The sequence below is a fragment of the Halictus rubicundus genome, chromosome 13, assembly GCF_050948215.1.
Source record: "Halictus rubicundus isolate RS-2024b chromosome 13, iyHalRubi1_principal, whole genome shotgun sequence".
In the NCBI taxonomy this organism is placed as follows: Eukaryota; Metazoa; Arthropoda; class Insecta; order Hymenoptera; family Halictidae; genus Halictus; species Halictus rubicundus.
This window is the reverse complement of record NC_135161.1, coordinates 5,956,605-5,983,851: the sequence shown is the minus strand read 5'-3', so window position 1 is coordinate 5,983,851 and position 27,247 is coordinate 5,956,605. Positions and strand designations below refer to the sequence as shown.

The window sequence follows — 27,247 nt, the reverse complement described above, 5'->3', positions numbered from 1 at the left end:
GGCCACGTGTAGTCTGTTTAACAATGGGGTCTTGTTTGCGCCTGCCGGAGCCGGCCCGTGGGACAGAGAGACGCGCAACACCCACCATGAATATTCATAATTGCCTGTTGGAACAATAATGTTGGTGTTCGAGCGCGGTGCACCGGGTTCCGCGATCTCTCTCGCATAGTATTCGCCCTCGCTGGAATGAAATGATCGAACCTTGTGGAATTAACCTTTCGAGCACTGAGAGCGATCCATGTGGTGTCTGTCGACGTTCTTGGCGCGAAGAAAACGCGGAGGAAAATTCAAACCGCGATCTCGCTCGAATTACAGTGAATTCTCGATATATGTCAACAACACGGGTCTTGTCAGCGACATATATCGTTCAGGAGACATATCGGAACCGTGTTATGTTTACACTCCTCGGCGTCCAAGGCCTCTCGAGCTTCGCAACCCCTTACGGGGTATTCCCCGCGGTAGTGGGGATAATTCTGCGACGTTTGTCGTCCAAGCCTTGGCGACATATACAGGGTGTTAATTTGAAAACCTTCCAGCCGAATATCTCGAACAGTATGAAAGATATTAAAAAAGTGTAAAACACGTGTCCAAGGATTTCGGGGAAGAAAGAGGGGGGCAGTATCAGTTTTTTATTTGGGTTGCGTTTTCAAGGTCATTCGAAGGTGAACTTTGTTTTTTCAAGTGAAAACCTATATTTTTAATTGTACGATCTTATTGTACGTAAGAAGAACAGCAATTTTCGTAAGATACTTTTTTTATCCGCGCACTAGTTTCGGAGATATTTAACCCTTTGCACTCGAGTGGTGACTCTGAAGCACCACTAGAAATTGTTGTGGCATTATTTCAAAGAAATTACAAAAAATATTGCAAAATATTTGCTACATTACAAATACATTACATTACAAGTAATTTGTTACATTACAAGATTTGCATTCAATAGATTACTAAACATTTAAATATTATATGTGGAAATCGGATCAGTTTCGTACGAATAAAATGAAAATATTCCAAGACGGAAGAAAAACTTAGTTTTACAATGAAAATAGCGCCGAGTGCAAGGGGTTAAAGAGAAGTAGAGCGAGGCATATTATTGTGTAAAATTCTGTGACGCAAATCGTTGATGTTTTCCAGTTGTACCAGCATGTACCGTTTGAAAACAAAATTGTCCTATTGATCTCTTGTTTATATTGTCTATCCTTCAATATAAGATTGTACTATTTCGTCAAGTGTGGATCATCCTAATAAGAGATACTATATCGTAATACAATTAATTGTACAAAATGGTGTATTCTTTAGAAGAACGGGTAGAAATAATGTTTATTTATGGAGCTGATGAGTGTGCTCGTCGAACTGCTGCTACGTTTAATGAGAGACATCCTGATACACATGTTTCTCATACGTACGTGTTACAATTAGTTGCAAAGTTTAAGGAGACAGGATCGGTGACAAATTTAAGAAGAAACCAGCCAAAATTCATAAAAGAACCTGATCAAATCGAAATTATAAGACAGTTTACTGTGAATCCTACTAGTTGAATTCGACAAGTTTCAATGGTAACTGGTGTATCAGTGGGATCTGTGCACAAATTACTTAAACATAACAAGTTTAATCCTTATAAAATGCAGTTGCATCAAAAGTTATTGGATGATGGCTTTGACAGGCGGATTGAGTTTTCTGAGGAATTAACAAATATGATCAACTTCACTCCTGATCTAATTAAAAACATTTGTTTTAGTGACGAATGTACTTTTTTCTTAAACGATGTTGTACATCGTCATAACTGTCGTTATCGGAGTGACGAAAATCTACATCTCATTAGAGAAAGTAATACTCAGTGGCCGGAAAAAATAAATGTTTGGGCAGGCATTTTAGGAAATGCTATTATAGGTCCTCTGTTTTTCCAAGAGAATTTGAATGACAATCTGTATTTAAATTTACTGGACGACATCATTGATCCACTTATAACAGAAAGTCTTGAAAACCTACGAGATGAAAACGGCAATTTTTTGTTAAACGAAGAACTTTTGTACTTCCAACATGACGGTGCTCCCCTGCATTACACGTTACCAGTTCGCCAGTGGTTAAACAATCGATTCCCACTAAGATGAGTTGTAGAAGAGGTGTTATCGAGTGGCCACCAAGATCACCAGATCTAACTCCAGTCGACTTATTTTTGTGGGAACACTTAAACTCTGTTGTTTATAAAACACAACCAGAAAACGTCACCGATTTGCGTTGCAGAATTGTACAGGAATGTAGAGCTATTCCAACAGACACCTTCAAAAATGTTCGTTCAGAATTTGAGAATCGTCTGCATTATTGTTTAAAAAACAACGGAGAACATTTTGAAAATTTGTTACAGTTACAAAGAAATTACAAACTTTCTCGCAGTATAAGCATGACTCGCTCTACTTCTCTTTAAATATCTCCGAAACTAGCTCGCAGATAAAAAAAAGTATCCCACGAAAATTGCTAGTCTTTTTACGTACAATAAGATCCCATAATAAAAAATATAGGTTTCCATTTGAAAAAACAAAGTTGACCTTCAAATGACCTTGAAAACGCCACCCAAATAAAAAACTGATACTGCCCCCCTCTTTCCCCCTTGAAATCCTTGGACACGTGTTTTACACTTTTTCAATATCTATGTTACTTTTTGAGATATTCGGCTGGAAAGTTTTCAAATGAACACCCTGTATAGAGTAAAAAACCGTACAAAGAATTCTCGATATATGTCAACAACACAGGTCTTGTCAGCGACATATATCGTCCGGCAGACATATCCGAGCCGTGTTATCGTCCGTATACGTTCCGCGGTAGTGGGGATAATTCCGCGATGTTTATCGTGTAGGTCTTGGCGACATATATAGAGAAATCCCCGGATCGCCTGTTTGAATTAATGTTTTCGATTCAATATTTCCCAGAGAGGCACGATAAACGAAGCGGGAATAAATCAGTGCGACGATAATCCGAAGACAAGTCAAACATCGAGAGTCGGCCGTGTCGATAAACATTCGATAAATCGCGGCGCGGTGGCTCGACGTTCACCGCGATTATCCTTTCGCGCCGTTCTTTTCGCCGGAGCGGCGAGCAAACGACGCATAAAATATTCCGCGAAAATTCCGCCTGTCCTCCGCAAATACGTTAATTTGCGGACGGGGTTCGTTTGCTCGCGGTTAATGAGCTGTCGTTGCGTTCTCTCCGCTTTCTTTCCGCGCCCGAACCCAGTGTGTATCGATTCATTTTTTTATTTTTTCTTTTTTTGGCGAGCGTTGCCTTCCGTCGATTTCGACGCTGAACGATCCTTTTGTGCGTTTGATTGTTGAAGGAGCCGACCTGAGGGCGCACAGCAAGAAGATGCAGATGCAACGGCAGAAGTCTCTCGGCAAGATGACGCGGAACCGCGATATTACGCTGACGCCTCGCGACTTCAACTACGACAATCATCATTACCAGTACCTGAAGTACACGAAGCGCGCCAAGGTGAGTCCCGAATCGATTCTCCGACGACGCTGAGTGCGCCAAACAGAGCATGTTCTCCCGATAAAAATCCTGTACTCTTGTCGCATTTTTGACGAGGACACGCGCGACAAAGGGAATGTTGAGCCCTTAAAAGTCGCTAATGCCCTTAAAAGTCGCACAAAGTCGAATCAACTTGTTCGGTCATACCAAGAACAGAACAAACGAAATTTATCGTAACTGTGATTGTTGTAACGTTTTCACACTTCGTAGGTCCTCATAAAATTGTGTTCGCTTGATGGATTGTACCAAAAATTTATTTTGATAAAGAAATTGGGTCCGTCATAGATGCCCGACGTGACACTTAAAGTGTTAAGTAGCGTTTTAAGGAATCGGAATTAATTAGTATACACAGGTGTCATAGTTCAAAGGGGAACAGGAATTGTCGAAGAAGCCCGCGGGAAAAGAAAATTGTTTCTTACTGTTAATCTGTAACAAAGTATCGTCTGTATCATCTACTCGATAATTGTCCAAAACGCGAGTCTGGCCAGGGACAATTATCGGATAGAAGATTCTAGACATTTGAGGTGAAAACGTTAGGTGACTCACCTTGTATATCATTGGAATTATACCATACTTGGTATAATTTTCATTAGGAAAGTGCCACGAATAGGTTAGTGAAAGTCCCATTAAAAAATAATGAAAAATAAACATTTTTTTATTTGATTAGTAGTGATCTCACACCGATACACTCGTCCCGTATTATGTTTACCAAGGCCCCTAAAGCTTCTTGGGCCCTCGCGGGATATCCCCAGCGGTAGTGGGGATTGTTCCGGGACAATTATACGCTAGACATTTAGGACATTTATCGAGTAGAGACTGTAACTTGGATGGAACGACGCTGTGTCCCTGTCGGAATATGGTGTTCCTTAATACGTTCGGAGTTATGGGAGTTGCGGGAAAATTACGCTCTAAAGTCTGAAGTTCGGGATCCTTTACGTTGGTGGATCTTATAATCCGCAGTCTCAGATTCCGCGGAGGGAAATAATGCCCTCGAGCCGCTGTGAATTTTATGGGTTCCCGTTGTCATGGTGGCGAGTCATGCGAACCATAATATAATTCACGACGGTGTAAGTTCTATCCGTAGAATTTGTCGACCAGTTTCGAACGGGAGCGACTTAAAAGATATTTCGTTGTTGCTAATCGACACGCGTTCACCTATTTTTTCTCGTCCGACCAGTCGCGTTCCTGTACTACTTGAAAAATCGATGCTCGGCTAACGGTGCGTTTAGATCAAACGAACGAATGCTCGCCCCACCCCCCTCCCCCGCCCCCCAGTTCAACAAATTCGTGTTCATTTAATTGGTGAATGCGAGCGTCAGCACTAGATTTACTTTATAAACATCACGAAAATGATCCAAATCCAAAATCCAAATTACCCATATTATCCATTATCCTAATTATACATTATTATTATTATTTCAATCCAAATTATCTAGACAAATTTTTAGCCATTTCTTTTATTTTGATAATTGTGAATTAAGAATTCTAGAACCCGTCATTTTTACTGGTCCCATAAACCTAGTGTTAATATAGTATAATTATAGTATTATAACAAACGTAATGGAGCCGAACATTCGGTGAACGTAGCATTTGTTTATACAGTGAATTCTCGATATTTGTCAACGACAAAAGGGTCTTGCCAGCGACATACAGCCTTTTCTCGATATATGTCACAAATATCTAGCCGATAAAAGTCCTAGAACTATCCCCACTGCCGTGGGGTATACCCCTTGAGGGGCCCCACAGCTCGGTCGTGTTTTCTACATTCGGCAGAATATCAAAGAATAGTATCTTCTAGCCGATATATGTCTCTGTGCAGACCCGTTTTGAGGACATATATCGAGAAAACAGTGTATACCGTCCAGGAGACATACCGTAGCCTTTTAAATTCGTAGCCTTTTCCTCGTTTATCGATTATTTACAAACGGGAAAACATTCTACGGTTCGCATAAACACAGCACAGTGAAACACCCCGCCATTTAAGCGACTTATCTCTCTCCTTGGCAATTTGATTTAACGAATAAAAGCTTTCTGAAATCCGTCCCTGACCAGTGGCCGACCTACACTACTGGCCCGACGCAATTCATTCTAAAGGTGCCAATACACTGGGCGAAAGTAACTAGCGAGATTTTTTTGTGAGAGAGCAACCTGAGGCGTGTACACTCGTTCGCAAATATTCGAAATACAGCAAATTCTCGATATATGTCAACGACACGGGACTTGCCGGCGACGTGTATCGTCTAAGAGGAATACTCGAGCCGTATTATGTTTACACTCCTCTCAAGCTTAGTTATCCCTCACGAGGTATACTCCTTGGTAGTGGGGATAATTCCGCGACATTTATAGGCCTTGGCGCCATATATAAAGAAATCACTGTATTTATAACATCGAGTACTTTTCGAGCATTCTGAACGTTCATTGACGAGCTTACACGCGATTGCCCGTTTGAACTTCAATATTTTCGGGGGGGGGGGGTCGTTCGTTTGGTCTAAATGCGTATCTTCGCGAAACGCGCAGATATGCAGCGAAATTTCTACTCGACGAAGTTCGCAGCCGCGTCTGATCGAAACGATCCTGAAAATCCCGATCGGGGGGTGTAGCGGGGGTGGACGGAGGGTGTTCCGGTTGAAACGGCCGTTTCCCAGGGACGAGACTCAGCAGAATTCGGAACTGCTGACTGGCGCAGGCCTGTATCCTGTTTCTCTGCGGTCTATCGCGGTTTTATCCGACACGGGGATCCAGTTTGCGGGTTCGCTGGCCCGGTGTATCTTCGGAAGCTCGCCCCCTTCGAGAGCTGGCTCTCTCCCCCTCTCTCTCTCTCTCTCTCTCTCCTTACCTATACATATTTCTCTATATATCTCTCTCTCTGTCTCTCTGGCCCTCTCCCAGACGATTATACATCATAATTCCAGGGCTAATTGACTAATATTCCTGGCCGCAGAGTATACCAACCGCGGCCTGCGATAACGATCCCGAAACGATCATTATTATGGCTGTTTATTTGCATTATCGCGTTATTGCGTCTCCCCTCTCCACCGAGATACTTGATACCCGCCCGTTATAACCGAGAGACCACTTTTGATCCCGCATAGCCCTCTCTCTCTCTCTCTCTCTCTCTCTCCCTCTCTCTCCCTCTCCCTCTGTCGAGTGCACGACCCCTGCCCCGTCATTGTTTTAATTAAACTTCCGACGCAGATTATTAGACTGCGCGCCCGGCTCCAAAAATTGATTAAAGTCCACCGTCGGGATCGACGTGGGTCGTTAACGTCGACCCGCGACCTTTCGAGTCCGACGGAGTTTTTGTGGAGCTGGTTTTAGGTACTGCTATGGTATGCATGATGACATGGACGTCGATATGTTTGGTTCGAGTATTAGAAGACATTCTAAGAGTCACCATACAGTGTTTACTCGATACATGTCCAAAACACGGGTCTAGCCACGGACAAATATCGGCCAGGAGATACTATTCTTTGGTCCACGTGACCTTACACTCCTCGGTGACCAAGGTCGTTTATTAGTTAGGTATTTGGGACATATATCGAGTAAGGACTGAGCGACCGAGGTCTTTTATTCGCTAAATTTTTGCGACATATATCGAGTAAAGAGTCGGCGACCGAGGTCTTTTATTAGTTAGATATTTGCGACATAATATATCGAGTAAAGACTCGGCGACCGAGGTCTTTTATTAGCTAGATATTTGCGACATATATCGAGTAAAGACTCGGCGACCGAGGTCTTTTATTAGCTAGATATTTGCGACATATATCGAGTAAAGACTCGGCGACCGAGGCCACTCTAGTTTCTTGGCCCCTCACGGGATATACCCCGCGGTAGTGGGGATAATCCCGCGACATTTATCGGCCATGCCTCGGCGACATGTATAGAGAATTCACTCTATTTAGTGACTGATTGAGATGAACGCGAGAGTGGGGAGTACGATTGAGTGCGTCAAAGACCTCGAGAGAATAACGTGAGAGTGTGTGAGAATTGGTCGCAATTATATGTCGATATACCACTGTCGAGAGAGTGAGCACGTGGTGCAAAGAGATTTCCAATTTGTTCAATATTATTTCTATTGATTAGTTATTATCTACATCTATTTTATATAAATATATCATTTAAAATTCGGACACCCGTTATTGACCCACCACAGTTTTCCCGCGACAGTTTCCGATTTTGTCCGCTGTGTCGTCGTATTCGAAATTATTTCGTATTTTTGCCTCGTTCGGCGTGGAACACGCGCGCGCTTTCAATTGTGGATACAGGTGGCGATGAGATCTTAAGAGCCGACCGAAATTTACAGAATTTCGTCGGATGAAATACGATAACGAGACACACACCGGCTCAGGGCCGTACAGGGTCGGGGTTCAAGGGGAGGGGGCGCGCAGACCGCGAACGGTTAAATGGAAAGCGATTCAGCCCCCCGGCCGCGCGTCGGCTCAGATTTATTTTGCAATTTAGCCTGACAGTATGCTGTTCATCTCGCGAATCCGTGATTCCAACTTAAATAATTCATAGCCCCTAATACGAATAGCAATGGCGTCGTTTGGTGGCGCGGGCACACGCTGTGAAATATTCTCGGCGTGTGTTTCGCTAACACTCCCCCTCTCCCCCCTCCCACAGCCGCGCAACCGGCTGCGGTCGCGTGACAACTGCGCATGACGATTGAATATCAACAATTTATAAATTTTGACAGGGGTTTAATGCGCGGCCCCTGTCGATAACGTCATTAATACCGTCGACGCTCTCTCGCCCCGGTAACGATGTTTCACGTTCACGCCCCCAGTTGGTGAGACACTCGATTTCGAGTCGAACCGATTGAAAAACAACCGCGCGAAGGATCAATCCCGATTGACTTTTCCGCGGTGGTTAATTGATCGAACCCGTCGGTTAATAGGACATCGGACAGAGTCCGTAAAAGGGTCACGCTGCCCGGGACACGGCGCTGATCTATACCACTTAATATTGAAACTGTTTAACGTGATTCCCGTCCGACCGAATACGGTTTCTTCCACTTCAATTATTAACACGAACGTCGAATACGGAGATACGATCGTATCGATCCAGCACGGTTCGTTCTACGGTACGCCCGATGCATCGCGGGGCTATTCTACTTACGGTACGATTATCGCTGTTCGTTAGGCGTTTTCGAAGTTTCTTTTCACAATTTCGGAACTCCTATCCAGACGTCCGAACTGTCGCTTTCTTGTACTACTTGCTTGTAATAATAAGATGTAAGAGACCACCATTTTTTGATCAGCCTATACATCACTGTTGGTAACAGGGGAATTTTAACTTTGCCAGGCTTGAGCTCTTATTGGGACCAATGTACATTCCTAAATGTATCATTATTACCGTAGATGAGGTGTAAGAGGCCACTACTTTTGGTTCAGCCTATACATCACTGTTGGTAATAGGGGAATACTATCTTTGACAGGCTGGAGCTCTTATTAGGCCCAATCTGTGTGCCTATATGTGTCATTATTATCATAGATGAAGTGTAAGGGACCACCACTTTTGGATCAGTCTATACGTCAGCGTTGCTAACAGGGGAATACTAACTTTTCCAGGCCTTGGGTCCTTATGGGGAGCAATCTGTATTCCTAAATATGTCAATATTTTCGTAGATGAAGTGTCAGGGACCATCACTTTTGGATCATCCCATACGTCACTGTCGATAATATAGTGATTCTAATCTGGCCTGGCCTTGGGTCCTTATCGAGACCAATCTGTGTGCCTAAATTTGACAATATTCTCGTAGTTGAAGTGTAAGGGACCACCACTTTTGAATCAACCTATACATCAGCGTTGGTAATAGGAGAATACTAACTTTTCCAGAACTTGTATCCTTATCAGGATCAATCTGTGTTTCTAAATATGTCAATATTTTCGTAGAGGAAGTGTAAGGGACCACTACTTCTGGATCATCCTATACGTCACTGTTGGCAATAGGGGAATTTAACTTTGTCAGGCTTGAGCTCTTATTGGGACCAACCTGTGTGCCTAAATATGACAATATCCTCGTAGATAAAGTGTAAGGGACCACCACTTTTGAATCAACCTATACATCAGCGTTGGTAATAGGAGAATACTAACTTTTCCAGAACTTGTATCCTTATCAGGATCAATCTGTGTTTCTAAATATGTCAATATTTTCGTCGAGGAAGTGTAAGGGACCACTACTTCTGGATCATCCTATACGTCACTGTTGGCAATAGGGGAATTTAACTTTGTCAGGCTTGAGCTCTTATTGGGACCAACCTGTGTGCCTAAATATGACAATATCCTCGTAGATAAAGTGTAAGGGACCACCACTTTTGAATCAACCTATACATCAGCGTTGGTAATAGGAGAATACTAACTTTTCCAGAACTTGTATCCTTATCAGGATCCATCTGTGTTTCTACATATGTCAATATTTTCGTAGATGTGTCAGGGACCAGCACTTTTGGATCATCCCATACGTCACTGTTGACAATGTAGGGATTCTAATCTTGCCAGGCCTTGGGTCCTTATCGGGACCAACCTGTGTGCCTAAATATGACAATATTCTCATAGTTGAAGTGTATGGGACCACCACTTTTGAATCAACCTATACATCAGCGTCGGTAATAGGAGAATACTAACTTTTCCAGAACTTGTATCCTTATCAGGATCCATCTGTGTTTCTAAATATGTCAATATTTTCGTAGAGGAAGTGTAAGGGACCACTACTTCTGGATCATCCTATACGTCACTGTTGGCAATAGGGGAATTTAACTTTGTCAGGCTTGAGCTCTTATTGGGACCAACCTGTGTGCCTAAATATGACAATATCCTCGTAGATAAAGTGTAAGGGACCACCACTTTTGAATCAACCTATACATCAGCGTTGGTAATAGGAGAATACTAACTTTTCCAGAACTTGTATCCTTATCAGGATCCATCTGTGTTTCTACATATGTCAATATTTTCGTAGATGTGTCAGGGACCAGCACTTTTGGATCATCCCATACGTCACTGTTGACAATGTAGGGATTCTAATCTTGCCAGGCCTTGGGTCCTTATCGGGACCAACCTGTGTGCCTAAATATGACAATATTCTCATAGTTGAAGTGTATGGGACCACCACTTTTGAATCAACCTATACATCAGCGTCGGTAATAGGAGAATACTAACTTTTCCAGAACTTGTATCCTTATCAGGATCCATCTGTGTTTCTAAATATGTCAATATTTTCGTAGAGGAAGTGTAAGGGACCACTACTTCTGGATCATCCTATACGTCACTGTTGGCAATAGGGGAATTTAACTTTGTCAGGCTTGAGCTCTTATTGGGACCAACCTGTGTGCCTAAATATGACAATATTCTCGTAGATCAAGTGTAAAGGATCACCACTTCTGGATCAGCCTGTATATGCGGCAGTAGAACGCCGACGTTCGTTCGACGGCATTCGAAGTCGGCTGTTCGTCCCTGACACAACGACTCAGCCGGGATACCTGTGCACTGCAGGCCCGCTATAGTCGTCGACCTTGTAATTTAAGGTTGAAGGTGGGCTGCGCCGCACAGCGTCGCTCGATAAAACGCCGCCAGTGATAGAAGTCTCTTGTGCCCTGGGATAAAGGGGAGTGGGGGGGGGGGTTAGAGGGTCTAGGTGGTTGGAACTCCTCTGCTCCCTCTTCTGATCGTCCCTGCCCCCTTCTAAAACTCGTGGGAACTTCGATCGGTACTCGTTAATTACTTTTGTCCGGCAAGATCCGCCAAATCGTCGGAGGAAACTGTTTGTTCTTCTTGTTCCCGCGGATGAACGGCGTTGTGTTCCAACGATTAAACAACGATTAAATACAACCCTTCCGGGATCGAACTACGACTGTTCACAGGTTCTCCGTTTTTCCAATTCGACCTTCACCGACGACATTTCTCGATTCTTTCCGGAAAAACGACTCCTATCGATTCGGTGCTGGAAAATTCCGGATTCGGGATCGACGTGGGATTGATCGTGGGTGGGAGATCGCGTTCGGTGATCGGACGTTTATTCGTTCGGGAATCGAGTAAATACAGGGACCGGGATCGGGGGCGAAGGGAGCGAGTCGATAATTTGTTTTTATTCAGCCCTCCGGCCGAGGACAAAAGGGGTACGGGTATCAAGTTCGCGGATCGGGGACGAAGGGAGACACGTTTATTGTGCTTTGGGATTGAAATCGTGTTCCGGGGAGCGCGAGATGTTTGGACGAGGGATGAAAGGGAGTCTCGGGCGACGGAGGGCTGTTCGGAGGGGTGTCGTCGGGACAATGCTCGGAACAGAGTCCGTAAACAATATCGCTGGAAGAAAAAGCAAGTCGAATCGACGGGAATCGTCCGGGGTACTTTCTCGAAATTCTTCGTCGGCGTTGAACATCTGCAATTCAAATTGTTCGTCGTCGTTTTTATTAGGTGTACAAATAAATTCGTAGCCTTTTCCTCGTTTATCGATTATTTACAAACGGGAATAGATTGTACGGTTCGCACGAATACAGCACAGTGAAACACCCCCTGATTTAAGAGACTTATCTCTCTCCTTGACAATTTGATTTAACGAATAAAAGCTTTGCGAAGTCCGTCCCCGACCAGTGGCCGACCAGTGGCCGACCCACACTACTGGCCCGGCGCAATTCATTCTAAAGGTGCCAGTACACTGGGCGAAAGTAACTAGCGAGATTTTCCTGCGAAAGAGCAACTTGAAGTGTGTACACTCGTCCGCAAATATTCGAAATACAGCGAATACTCGATATATGTCCACAACACGGGACTTGTCGGCGTCTTGTATCGTACAGGAGACATATCCCGAGCCGTGTTATGTTTACACTTCACGGCGTCCGAGGCCTCTCGAGCTTCTTGAACTCCCTCACAGGCTATACCCCGAGGTATATTCCGCGACGTTTATCGTCCAGGCCTTGGCGACATATCGGGTGTCTCACCCGATTTTGACATCTTGATTTCTTCGTTCGTCCTATCGAAAAATGTTTCAGATAAGAATTAATTGGTACCGAGTGGGGCATAATTTTGTGTTATTAGTTTATTCGTGGGTGAACGCGTTAAGGTCATATGAAGGTCAACTTCGTTTTTTTAAATGGAATTATATACTTTTTAATGCATCAATCGGTGCAGTTGGTCATTCTTTATAAAAAAGTATTAACCCGTCTATATCGAAAAATTAGTAGTTTAGGAGATATTTCGATTGAAATAATTCCAAGACGCCATTACTGTCGCACTAAGACGTTCGCTTTTATCCCTTACAGAAAATGTTCAACATAACGACCATTTATATAACGGAATTTTTGAAGTCGATCAAGTAAAGATTGTCCTACAGTTTTTAACGTATCGGTTGATATTTTGCAACATTCAGCAACAATTCTTTGCTTCGTATCAGCCACTGTAGTCGGGGCTTCAGCGTAAACTTTATTTTTCAAATGGCCCCATAAAAAATGTCGAGGGTCGTAAAATCGGATGATCGTGCTGAAAAATGAATGGGACCTCATCTTCCAACCCAACGATTTGGAAATACTCGATTTAATGTGTTTCTTGCAACTAAAGCATAATGTGCAGGACATTCATTTTGTTGCATCCACATTGTTAGACGAATATGTAGCGGCACATCCTCCAGTACGACAGTAATGACATCTTAGAATGATTCAAATCGAAATATTTCCTAAACGACTAATTCTTCAACATAAATAGATGAATACTTTTTTTTTATAAAGAATGTCCAGTTGCGTCGATTGCTGTATCAAAAAGTATATAATTCTATTTTAAAAAACGAAGTTGGCCTTCATATGACCTCAACGCGTTCACCCACGAGTAAACATCTGAAACATTTTTTGGTAGGACTAACAATAACGAAGAAATCAAGCTGTCAAAATCGGGTGAGACACCCTGTATAGAGAAATACACTGTATATTGTATATTCGCTCTCTGAGTGCTCTGGCCGTTATCTCAGGGGCGTGTACACGCGTCGCGAGAGTCGTTCGCGTGAATCATGGGACTAATTGCTCGCTACTGTGTTCGCTTAATGACTAAAATGCGAGCGGTACGCACGATACTCTCCGGAGATGTTGCAGAAGGTGTTTCCAATTGAAATTCGATTTTTCTCGATATTCCCGGGTTCCTCGGAGTTGAAAGGGTAGAAACGAGCGAGGAATTCGATAAAGAATCCGGATAAGGCAGCCTCGATGAGCATAGTTGCGAAAGAAATCGCGAGGAGGGCGTTTAACGCGAGCTCCCCGGAATTCTTATCGGCGAAAAGGGAACCGGAAACGGTCAGGAATATTTGTTCTATGGAGGAGCGTGCTTTAATCATGCAAAAGGTCGACTCTCCTCGCGTCTCCACTGCGTGACGAGAGAGAGAGAGAGAGAGAGAGAGAGGAGAGGAGCGGAAAGGAGTGGAAGGCAGAAGCTTTTGCGCAGGCTTGTACAAACACGTTCACCCTTCGGAACTCGTTGACAAGGGAACGGCCCTCCTGTTCTCGGTCGGAATTGAAATATCGTCGATAAATCGCAGCCTCCTTCGGTCGTGCGTGTTACACGGCAAATTGTATTACTTTCACGGCCCCTGACGAACGTGAAACTCGCCGCCCTCGCGACGATTCTACACCCCGCAATCTTCCGCGAAAAAATTCCCTTCCTCTGCGACCGACGACGCGGCACTCAACTTTCCCACCTCCCAGCCTTCCGATATTCTTAAAGTGTACAGCATTTTCTGAGCACCGTGTTCCAAAATTGCAAGCTTTCGAGGCTCCACGCTCGTAGAACCTCTACAGTATTCACAGCTTCAAGTTTTCAGAGCCCTGTGCTTTCAGCACACAAAATTCTCCAAGGCTGAAAGAATCGGAGCTCCGTCTTCTCATTCTCTCAGCCTTTGTCGCAGCTCTTTTCAGCTTTCAGAATCCCAGCCATTCGAGGCTCCACGTTCATAGAATTTCTATCGTATTCACAGCTCCAAATTCTCAGAGTCCCATACTTTCAGCACTCAAAATTCTCAGAGGCCGACGCAATCGGAGCTCTGTATTTCTCATTCTCTCAGCATTTGTCGCAGCTCTTTTGAGCTCTCAGAATCCCAGCCATTCGAGGGAGCACACTCGTAGAATCTCAACGATATTCACAGCTCCAAGTTTTCAGAGCCCAATACCTTCAGCTCTCAAAGTTCTTAGATTCCGAAGCACTCGGAGCTCCGTCTTCTCATTCCCTCAGCCTTTTCCCAGTTCTCCCGAGCTCTCAGAATCCCAGCTATTCGAGGCTCCACACTAGTAGAATCTCTATCGTATTCACAGCTCCAACTTCTCAGAGCCCCCATACTTTCAGCACTCGAAATTATCAGAGGCCATAGCAATCAGAGCTCCGCTGCTCATACTCTCAGTCTTTCTCCCAGCTCTTCCGAGCTCTCAGAATCTCAGCTATTCAAAATTCAAGCTCATAGAATCTCAATCGTATTAAGAGCTCCAAGTTCTCAGAGGCCCCATACTTTGAGCGCTCGAAATTCTCAGAGGCGGAAGCAATCGGAGCTCCGTCTGCTCATACTCACAGTCTGTCTCGCAGCTATTCCGAGCACTCAGAATCTCAGCTATTCAAAATTTAAGCTTATAGAATCTCAATCGTATTAGGAGCTCCAAGTTCTCAGAGTCTCATATCTTCAGCACTCAAAATTCTCAGAGGCCGAAACAATGGGAGCACCGTCTCCTCATTCTCTCAGTCTTTCTCCTAGCTCTTCTGAGCTCTCAGACTCCCAGCCATTCGAAGCTCCATGCTCATAGAATATCAATCGCATTCACAGCTCCAAGTTCTCAGAGTCCCCATACTTTGAGCACTCGAAATTCTCAGAGGCCGAAGCAGTCGGAGCTCCGTCTTTCTCATTCTCTCAGCCTTTGCCTGAGCTCTTTTGAGCTCTAAGAATCCCAGCCATTCGAAGCTCCACGCTCATAGAATATCAATCGCATTCACAGCTCCAAGTTCTCAGAGTCCCCATACTTTGAGCACTCGAAATTCTCAGAGGCCGAAGCAATCGGAGCTACGACTGCTCATATTCCCAGTCTGTCTCGCAGCTGTTCCGAGCTCTCAGAATCTCAGCCATTCTAAAAATCCACGGTCATACAATCTTAATCGTATTAAGAGCTCCAAGTTCTCAGAGCCCCATACTTTGAGCACTCTAAATTCTCAGAGGCCGTAGCAATCAGAGCTCCGCTGCTCATTCTCTCAGTCTTTCTCGCAACTCTTTCGAGCTCTGAGAATCCTAGCCATTCGGGGCTCCACGCTCATAGAACCTCTATCGTATTCGCACCTCCAAATCCTCGGAGCCTCATACCTTGAGCACTCAAAATTCTCAGGAGTCGAAAAATTGAAGCTCCGTCTGCTCATTCTCTCAGTCTGACTCGCAGCTGTTCCGAGCTCTCAGAATCTCAGGCATTAAAAATCCCCGCTCATAGAATCTCAAATTCTCAAATACTCAAATTCTCAGAGGCCGAAACAATGGGAGCTCCGTCTCCTCATTCTCTCAGTCTTTCTCCTAGCTCCTCCGAGCTCTCAGACTCCCAGCCGTTCGAAGCTCCACGCTCATAGAATGTCAATCGTATTCACACCTCCAAATTCTCGGAGCCTCATACCTTGAGCACTCAAAATTCTCAGGTGCCGAAAAAATTGAAGCTCCGTCTGCTGATTCTCTCAGTCTGTCTCGCAGCTCTTCCGAGCTCTCAGAATACCAGATATTTGAAGTTCCACGCTTATAGAACCTCAATCGTATTCAGAGCTCCAGGTTCTCAGAGTCCCCATACTTTGAGCACTTGAAATTCTCAGAGGCCTTAGCATTCAGGGCTCCGTGTGCTCATTCTCTCAGTCGGACTCGCAGCTGTTCCGAGCTCTCAGAATCTCAGGCATTAAAAATCCCCGCTCATAGAATCTCAAATTCTCAAATACTCAAATTCTCAGAGGCCGAAACAATGGGAGCTCCGTCTCCTCATTCTCTCAGTCTTTCTCCTCGCTCTTCCGAGCTCTCAGACTCCCAGCCGTTCGAAGTTCCACGCTCATAGAATGTCAATCGTATTCACACCTCCAAATTCTCGGAGCCTCATACCTTGAGCACTCAAAATTCTCAGGAGCCGAAAAATTGAAGCTCCGTCTGCTGATTCTCTCAGTCTGTCTCGCAGCTCTTCCGAGCTCTCAGAATACCAGATATTTGAAGTTCCACGCTTATAGAACCTCAATCGTATTCAGAGCTCCAAGTTCTCAGAGTCCCCATACTTTGAGCACTTGAAATTCTCAGAGGCCTTAGCACTCAGGGCTCCGTCTGCTCATTCTCTCAGTCTGACTCGCAGCTGTTCCGAGCTCTCAGAATCTCAGGCATTAAAAATCCATGCTCATAGAATCTCAAACTCTCAAATACTCAAATTCTCAGAGGCCGAAACAATGGGAGCTCCGTCTCCTCATTCTCTCAGTCTTTCTCCTAGCTCTTCCGAGCTCTCAGACTCCCAGCCGTTCGAAGTTCCACGCTCATAGAATCTGAATCGTATTCACAGCTTCAAATTCTCAGTGCTCCCATACCTTCAGCACTCAAAATTCTCAGGGTCTCCAATCGGATCCCCGTCTTTCTCATTCTCTCAGTCTTTCTCGCAGCTCTTTCGAGCGCTCAGAATCTCTGCCATTCAAAGCTCGAAATTCTCGGAGGACCGCTACACGGAATGTTGCCACTGCTTGTGCAACTTTTGCCTTGTACGTCGGATCGACGTATGAATCGACAACGATGTACCGTCGGGGCCAGCTAATTGCCAACAAAGCGGACAAACAATTGTCAGCACGGGGATCGTCTGGCGCGGTTCTCGTCGCCGTGGTAAAACCAGCCGGTGGAAAAGGGGGTTGAAGGGGATGCTAAATAATTGAGCGTCCCCCTTTGATCGATGACAATCGCATTCGATTCGATCACGCGTGTCCCGTTGAATGGGGCTTCTTTGTCACGGCGGGATAATCATTCCGCGTTTCCGAGCTTTTCCTGCGGAGAACGGCGAACGGGTGAGCAACGGGGATGAACAGGTGAACGGGTGAACAGGGACAGAAGAAGGGCGCGGCTCTCCGCGTTACTTCGAAAATTGATCAGCTCTCTCGCTAATTGCTCCCGGCGGCCGTGCAATTAGAAATCAAAACGGTAGGGCGCGCTGCGCGCAAATAATATACGAGGTGTCGCAGAATTTTTCGCGTCAGTCTTCGCTCACGATTCTAGGAAAACTCGCACGCCTACTCTCAACGGGAATATAGCAATCGAGTACCTTAACACTAAACCTAACACGGTCAAAATGACACAATTTTCTATTTCACAATTATTGAAATTATCAAAACGTTTTCATAGGTAATTACTGAATTGACTATTTAAGCATATATTATAATGAAAATCGTACAAAATTTAAGTAAATTCAATCTCCTCCCCTCTATAAGGCGTTTCACTCTTATATGTTTTGTAAATGGTAGGTTTAGTGTTAATTACCGACAAAGCAGTCGTGTACTGCTCCCAAACTGTACCCGCTCCACGCGATTCGTGAAACACCGAATTATAAGTTATGACGAAAATTATCAATCTTCGAACTCCTGTAATTTTCTGTTAAAAAATCTCAGAACGTTCGTCCTGTATTCATTTTGAAGAGCGAGTACCTTACTCTCACTTTTCAAAATGACTTTACACAAAACAGTGTAAGTCAGGAAGATATACAGGGCGACCCAAAAATGTTATACTCCCTTGAGAGTATACTCCAACGCTCGTTTTATTTCCAAAGAATAACAAATAATCCCAGAACTGATTGACAAGGAACGATGCAGCATTTTCAGTTACAGTCAAACATTCAATGCAGTCAGAAGTGAATATTCATTCTGAGAGAAGAGAGTTATATATCTCTTTCTATTTTATAAACATACATCTAAATGCAATGTAGAATTTTCATACAGCATCCGACATTTAAATATTACGAACCCCTTTTTAAAAAACAATTTTTTTAGGAGAAATAAGTACTTTTAAAGAAGAGTATGGATTCGAGGAGCCTCCCCAGGGAAAGGTTTGAGGCTTGGGAGTGCTAGGGTTAACAAAACCGCGGGGAACATTTTCGCAAAGGAGAAAGTAATCTCTGGAATCACCTCTTTCGAGGAAGCACATTCTTGGGACACCCTGTAGAACAAAAATCGTTCGGTCGAGGGGTTCGATGATGAAGACTGTCTTTAAATTTTCTCCGAGCACACAAACGCTTAACACTAGATTGCCGGTGCGAGTCAATTAGACTCATTTACGATGTTATTGCTATGTATATAGAAAAACTTTTTTGAAAACATATGGTGGGTTTTAACAGAAGTATGAAGGTAAGTATCTGATCACCCTCATTATCATACAACACCACCAATCTGTCAGAGGGAATCACTAACTGGCCAGATACAGTGAATTCTCGATACATGTCAACAATACGGGTCTTGTCAGCGTCTTGTATCGTACAGGAGACATACCCGAGCTGTGTTATGTTTACAATCCTTGGCGTCCAAGGCCCCCCACGGGATATACCCTGCGGTAGTGAGAATACAGTGTTTTCTCGATATATGTCCACAATACAGCTTTACCCAGGGACATATATCGGCTAGAAGATACTATTCTTTGATACACCGCCGAACGTAGAAAGGGCGACCGAGGTCATTCGAGCACTGGGGCCCCTCACTATAATAGTGATATAACCCACGGCAGTGGGGACAGTTCTAGGACTTTTATCGGCTAAATATTTGGGACATATATCGCGAAAAGACTGTATGTCGCTGGCAAGACCCGTGTTGTTAACAAACATCGAGAATTTACTTTATAAACAAATGCTACGTTCGCCGAATGCTCGGCTGCATTACGTTTATTATAATACTATAATTATACTATATCAGCACTAGGTTTACTCGTCAAAATGGCGGGTTCTAGAATTCTGAAATCACAATTATCGAAATAAAAGAAATGGCTATTTGGATATTTGAGACATATACCGAGAAAAGACTGTAATTCCGCGACGTTTATTATCAAGGCCTTCGCGACATATACGAAGAAATCACTGTACCTTCTCTTTTAATCGTGCAATCTAGCGTTAACTCCACAGCGTTCTGTAGTTGAACAACAAACGAACGTTTCGGCGAAGACACCGGTCGCCAAGAAAATGTCCTCGTTTAAAATTCATTCGCGATGTTCGCCGCTGTTCTAGCCGGCGAGCACGCTCGCCGAAGAAAGTTAGGCCGTTGTGTTTGGCCGTTTTGTCGCGGAAATTCGAGCACGGGAGCACGGTGCTCGCGCGAGGATCTTGAACGGGAACAAAGGCGACGGGACTCTCGAGGAGGAGCTGCCAGCTTTTCGGAATAACAAATCGCGTCCGGGGGCGAGAGGAATCTTTCGCGGCGAAGCTCCTCTCCTGGCACAATTTCGATTCGAGTAAATAAATACCACGTTGCCGACGAAGGAACCTGTTAGCGTAAACGGCGACGGTCCACAAAGTCGAAAACGGAGGTCCCTATTTCGCGTGGGACACATACACTCCTGCTCATAAAATATTTATAATATCGCAAATATACGAAATACAGCGAATTCTCGATATGTGTCAACAACACGGGTTATTCCGGCGTCTTGTATCGTACAGGAGACATACCCCGTGCCGTGTTATGTTTACACTTCCCATGGCGTCAGGACCATTACTGATCATTAGACTGCGGACCTTTATGGAAAATAAAAAATGTTTGCATTGAGAATCGAAACAAAAATTTGTTTCTTTTATTAATTAGTTGATTCAGCTGAAACCAATACGCTGATGTCCTTAAATCTTTTTTAATTAAATTAGAAACCTCTTTTAAACTAGAATTAGAAACCTCTATTAAACTAGAAACTTCAAAAGGTTCATAAAATCAAAGAAAGTTATTTAATGAAATAAAAATTGAAAAAAATTAAATGTATGGTATCGAGCAGTCCTCCAACTTCATTGCATTTTACAGTTCCTGATCAAATTTGGTACAATGGATATATTAACGTAAAAATTCATTTTTATAACCTGGATAAATAATTCTGTCACCCAGATATGGCTGACACGGCAGTCAACGTGTTAAATTGTGATTACCTATTTTTGTCATAAATACATAAAATCCGCAGTCTAGTGATCATATTTGTATACAACTCTGTAAGAACAAAAACATATTTATATTTTCTTTTCATCGCAGTTTCTTTATTACAGTTTTCACTATTCTTGGCATCAGCGTGATCGAATTTTTCATACTATCTGTTGTTATATTATTCCATTCACGTTCCAAAATATTCCATAAATGCGTTTTCTAATTGGGGCAAAAGTTTCGTACCTGTCTGTCCAGTGCATCCCATAATTTTTCTATGGGGTTCAAATCTGGTGAATGGGATGGCTATTTCATAATTTTTAATGAATTATTTCGTTGAAGTTGTAATTATTACTGAACATATATCAGAATTTCATAGAAAAAGAATGATAGTTCATATATAGAAAGACAGTTCAGAAGGATATGTATCAACTACAACAAAATAAAATCTAATTTCGGTTTAGCACTAAACCCGCCAAGCATTAACAGTCTCTGGTAAATATTGCCTTACAAAAATAGCAACCCTAAATTTATTAAGATTGTTCGTAACTTTCAATACAACGAATGCTTGGACAAGGAAATTTATTCCACTATTTTCCATAAATGAATTTTTATAGTTTCAATTTTGACCGTGCTAGGATTAGCGTTAAAGGAAATTAATAACGTACATATTTATTAGACTCCGTTCAGAATCTTCATCGCGAGTCTGACTCGATATTGCAGGCCAAGAAGGGGGTGCAGCCCTTAAGGGGGGTGCGCTCCTAAGGGGGAAATCGGCGGAATAGGTTTTTCTGGGCGAGGGAGGATCGTTAATCGAGCGTCGGATCCAGAAGCCGATCCGATCCGAGCCTAGCCGAACCGGTGATCCGTGGAACGAGTTTTCAGGGCGGAGAAGAGGGTAATTGGGCCCGGCGAGTAGCAGTCGAAATAAATTAGCGTGCGTGTGCCGGGTTTTCCGGGCCGATTCGCGCTCGCGTTCCAGCACACGATCGTTAGAACGACGGGGTGGCCGAGACACACGCACGATCGATTCCTCTTTCTCCCTTTATCCTGTGTTTCCCCGGCGCTGCGCGTCGCGGCGCGGCGCGCCGGGTGGATAGAAGGGCGAGCAACGGTCCGCGACGAATCTCCGTCCGACTGTTAAAATATTAACGATCCGCGGGCATATTCGGAACGGACGAGTTTACTCGGAACGCTTCCGCGTCAGTGGGTAACCGGGGCTCTCGCGCGATTCCGCGATCGATCCGCAAATCGCGGGGCCACGGTTTTTGCGCGTCGCCCCGTGTCGCGTCGCGTCGCGTTATATACACGGTGTAATCAAGGGAGACCGTTTTAACCACTTCGCGACCACGGACGAGTTATCTCGCGACGAAATAACGTTCGTACGATGACCACAGACGAGTTATCTCGCGACGCAATGAGTACAACTCGATGGCAACATTTTCTAGCCGGAACAAGATGCCTGCGCCCAGTTTATTTCTTTCTTCAGCCCTTCAATCGTTCAACATTTACCACTGCACGAATTGTGGTTGACTTATACTACTGAATTTGTGTACCACCTTTTTCAATATCATATTCTCCTAATACAGAGTTAAATTTTTCGAAAAATTTCTGAAATTTTGGCTGTCTGACTTGTTATTGACTTATACTACTCAATTTATGTGTCACCTCTTTCAATATCATATTCTCCTAGTAAAGAGTTCAATTTTCGAAAAATTTCTGAAATTTTGGCTGTCTGACTTGTTATTGACTTATACTATTGAAATTTGTGCCACCTCTTTCAATATCATATTCTTCTAATATAAAGTTTTCGAAAAATTTCTGTAATTTTATCTGTCTGACTTGTTATTGAGTTAAACTACTGAATTTTCGTAGCTGCCCATTTACTATCATGTTCGCCTAATACAAAATACGATTTTTCAAAATTTCCGAAAGATTTAGTCAATTTTTGACTGCCTAACTTGTCGTCGAGCTGTACTACTGAATTTTCGTGCCACCTCCTTTGCTACCATGTTCTCCTAATACAAAATTCGATTTTTCTATATTTTCAAATTGTCGCTTGCGCTATGCCACGGACGAGTTATCTCGCGACGCAATGTCGCTTGCGCAATGCCACAGACGAGTTATCTCGCGACGCAATGTCGCTTGCGCTATGGCACAGACGAGTTATCTCGGAACCAAGTTTCGTTCGTATATCGCCACCGATGAGCTATTGGGATGAGATTATTGGGACGAGAGTTTTAATTTGAAAATATTTTTAACAAGAATGATGTTTATTTGTCTTTTACATGCAATATTTGGAAACATGGATCCACACATAGCTACAAGCTACATCGACGTGGCATCTTCATCTACTATCGTGCAGAACTACATACTTGCAAACGAAACTTGGTCGCGAGATAACTCGTCTATGGCATAGCGTAAGCTACATTGCGTCGCGAGATAACTCGTCTGTGGCATAGCGCAAGCGACATTGCGTCGCGAGATAACTCGTCTGTGATCATCGTGCGAACGGTATTTCGTCGCGAGATGACTCGTCTGTGGTCATCATACGAACGGTATTTCGTCGCGAGATAACTCGTCCGTGGTCGCGAAGTGGTTAACAACGACGCTCTCGACGCGCCGATCCGTCCGATCGGATTCCAGGCCATATTGCGAGCCAAACGTGTTTGTCCCGCGGGTTTGTCCCGCGTGGGCGCGCGTTTAATTACACCGAGCAGTTGTCGATAGGCCGATAGCCGTGAATCCCGACGACCATAAACACGGCCAGGCTGCCATAAACGCGCGAGGACCCGGACGCCGGGTCAGTATCGCGTCGACCTTCGAGCCACATCGTCATACCCAGCGAAACTGCAATAAACGAACAGCTGTCTCGGTCACGCAGGAATTTGTCCATGACACAATGTTCTCGCTAGAACAGTCATCGACGCCTCTGCAGGGTTTCTGTCGTCGCAACGACCTATGGAAACACGATCATACTCGGACCATCAGTGCAGAACAGAACTTCGAACGGTCGACATTGTGAACTCCATGTTGTAAAGGAATTATTAACCCTTAACGGTGTCCGGAAGTATTTCAAGTTTACTACCCACCAGGTCCAAGCTATTTCACATACGAAGAGAAACTGAGGACTCAACATTTTTATATCGAGTATAGAAAGGAAAATATTTATATTTTAGTGAACATTTATGAATATACAGGGTGAGGCACTTGAAACCGGCCACCTGAATAATTTGGTTGCTATTGGTGATAGGGAAAAACGCATCGGGCCAAAATTATTTGGTATCGGGGGGGCTGATTATCCGATGTTACTAGTTTTTTGATAGGTGGAGGCGTCAAGGAGATATGAAGGTCATCGTCTGTTTTTTTTAAATGGAACCACATATTTTTGAACTCCTACGATTGTAGCCCTTCCCGAGACAATTTCAACGATATAGTCGTTCAAGGTCATTCAAAGTCATAAACGTTAACAAGGAGGATGAATATAAATTCACTGTGAATGCTGCGTAATGGGATATTTTCTTTCTTATTAAAGCGATCGAACCGAGTCAATTAAAAATGTAGACAATGTGCTTCGATCCTAAATAATCTGTTACAACAGATGCAAAAAGACATGCGAGAACGCACACTTTAATGCATAATGCAATCATCAGTGGGCGAACCTTCAGACACTGCCTTTCTGTGGCTGGTCATCATTTTTTGCATCTGTTGTAGCAGATTATTTTGGATTGAAGCACTTTGTCTATACTTTGAATTGACTCGGTCAATTCAAAGACAATCATTTATTGTTGAAATTTTCACTTCTTTGCCTTGAAGGTCATCCGAAGGTCATGGTATGCTAGGTCGTTGAGTTCGTCTTGATAAGGGCTATGATACTGGTTCAGTCACAAATACAAATACAAATACAAAAAAATGAAGGTGACCTTGACAATACTAAAAAATCATTATTTTCGAACTTTTTTTATTGCAATGTATAGCCAATTGAAAACTGATCAATTTTTGTATAAAATATTTGTTTGTCTATTGTCTAATAAGTGTTATATGGGACACCCCGTATATTCAGAGTAATAGGATAACAAGATGATTTACAATTAACATCAAGATGATTTAAATTTGATTTTACGAAAGTCTAATTTATTCCAACACCCCTTAACCCAACGTGACGGTGCTCAGTTGTCATCGAACACTCGACGAAGCAACGTCGAATCTAATCGGTGCACCCGGAGCTCGTGATCCAGCTGATCCTTTCAGAAATCGATACGACCTCTCTGGTCTCTCTCGAGATCCTTCCCTTTCTCGCGTTACTTTTCTTCTCCCTGTAGGTTCGCAGTAATGAAAGACCGGTGGCAGGATAAGTATTAATTACCAGCGCGCGGCGGGGAATAGTTTAAAAAGCCTGCCAGGATTAATTTCACCGCGAATAGCTCCTCGATTTAAACTCCGACCACATTTCACCGTCCCACCCCTTCCCCTCCTCCACCCCCTCCTCTCATCGTTCCAACTGTCGTTCCTTCTATCTACTTCTCTTCTTTGTCTCTATATCAACTCCTCCACCTTGTTTATCTTCAATCTTCCCCCCCTGACTTTATTGTTTTCCTTCGTTCGGCCGGGCTTTCCTGCACGCGGATAGGAAATATCACGGAAAATCCCGTCGACGGAATTGCCATCGCCTATTTGTCATCCGACAGAAACGATGCAAAACAGAGTATAGATACGTACGATAATGTTTAATTTAGGCGTTGCCTTGTTTAACGACCGTTTTACGCGTCGTTAGTCCACGTAGAAACCTGTTGCAACGATCCGAAGTACGTGTCGGAACAGTGATCGATGTGTACTACTCGATGGCTACATTTTCTAGCCGGAACAAGATGCCTACGCCCCGTTTATTTCTTTTTTCAGCCCTTCAATCGTTCAACATTTACTAGTGCACGAGTTGTGGTCGACTTATACTACTGAATTTGTGTGCCACCTCCTTCAATATCATATTCTCTTAGTAAAGAGATCAATTTTCGAAAAATACCCGGAAAGTTTTGACCGTCTGAATTTTCGTGCTACCTCCTTCAATATCATATTCTACTAATACAGAGAAATTTTGGCTGTCTGACTTGTTAGTGAATTATACTATTGAAATTTGTGCCACCTCTTTCAATGTCATATTCTCCTAATATAAAGTTCAATTCTCGAAAAATTTCTGAAGTCTTGGCTGTCTGACTTGTTATTGACTTATACTATTGAAATTTTTGCCACCTCTTTCAATATTATATTCTGCTAATACAAACTTCAATTTTCGAAAAATTGCCGAAAATTATGACGGTCTGGCTTGTTATTGTGTTAAACTACTGAATTTCGTACCAGCCCCTTTACTATTATGTCTGCCTAATACAAATTTTGATTTTTCGAAATTTCCGAAAAATTCCGAAAATTTTTGACTGTCTGACTTGTCGTCGAGCTGTACTACTGACTTTTCGTGCCACCTCCTTTGTTATCATGTTCGCCTAATACAAAATACGATTTTTCGAAATTTCCGAAAAATTTCGAAAGTTTTTGACTCTCTGACTTGTCGTCGAGCTGTACTACTGAATTTTCGTGCCACCTCCTTTACTATCATGTTCGCCTAATACAAAATTCAATTTTCGAGATTTTCTAAAAATTTCGAAAATTATTGACCGTCTGTCTTGACTTTGATCTGTACTACTGAATTTCGAAAAATTTTCAAGTATCCGACTTGTCGTTGATTTATACTACTGATTTCGTGCCACCTCTTTTACTATCATATTCTCCTAATACAATACTTAATTTTCTCTAATTTCAAGAATTTTGTTTCCCCAAAATTTTCGGAGACGTTAATTTAAATCTAAAATCGAATATTCGTGTACAGGGTGCGAAAAAAGAACACATTAACTGTTGTAACTAATATTCTTTATTTCTTACCAAATAAGTTACAATATTAAACGTGGACATATTTAAAATAGAACAAAATAAAACTAAAATGTAACATGGCAGCAGTTGTTTCGCATGCAGGTAGAATGGCAGTGTACAGGTGATAGTACCTGGCGCTATTTATGTCGTGCAGCGTTGATGAGTATTTCTACGCTTCGGTCCGGCAACATGCTCGGTGTGATACGTTCACTGTTCCTCGACTAAGAAGAACATGGATTACAGTGAAGTCGTAAGCCCATGATGTGTACATTACAGTCATCTGCTGAAGAGTGGAAGAAGAGTGTTTTAAAGTTGCACATATACTTTTGCAACACAAAAATATTATTCGTGTTGTAAATATTTAAACGAATTACTAGAGTGTAAGGTTCCGATAATTATGTACTATGTATGCAGAGAGGCCAAAATAAATGATAGAAATGTGTGAAAGAAATCTATTTGTAGTTATTTAATTGTTACAAAATTCCTGCAAGTAAATCCAATATCCTACTTATTTTTGGACCGACAAAATGTGTTGAAAATTCTAAAAATTTTGACGGCCTGACTTATTATTGACTTGTACTACTCCATTTCGTGCCACTTCCTTCCATATTCTCCTAATACTTTATTCAATTTCTACTAGCTTTCTACTAGGAGAACATGATAGCAAAAGAGGTGGCGTGAAATTTCGATATCCCAATTGCAAAATTCAATT

At 43.1% G+C, this 27,247-nt stretch overlaps 1 protein-coding gene across 1 annotated transcript in view; it reads left to right on the top strand.

The window, feature by feature from the left end:
• The window catches only part of Cow (Proteoglycan Cow), a 286,815-nt gene that overhangs the window by 239,876 nt on the left and 19,692 nt on the right, over positions 1-27,247 (top strand). The window contains exon 6 of the mRNA XM_076799378.1: positions 3,329-3,483. Coding sequence (XP_076655493.1) covers positions 3,329-3,483 — 155 coding nt within the window. The remainder of the gene's footprint in view (positions 1-3,328; positions 3,484-27,247) is intronic.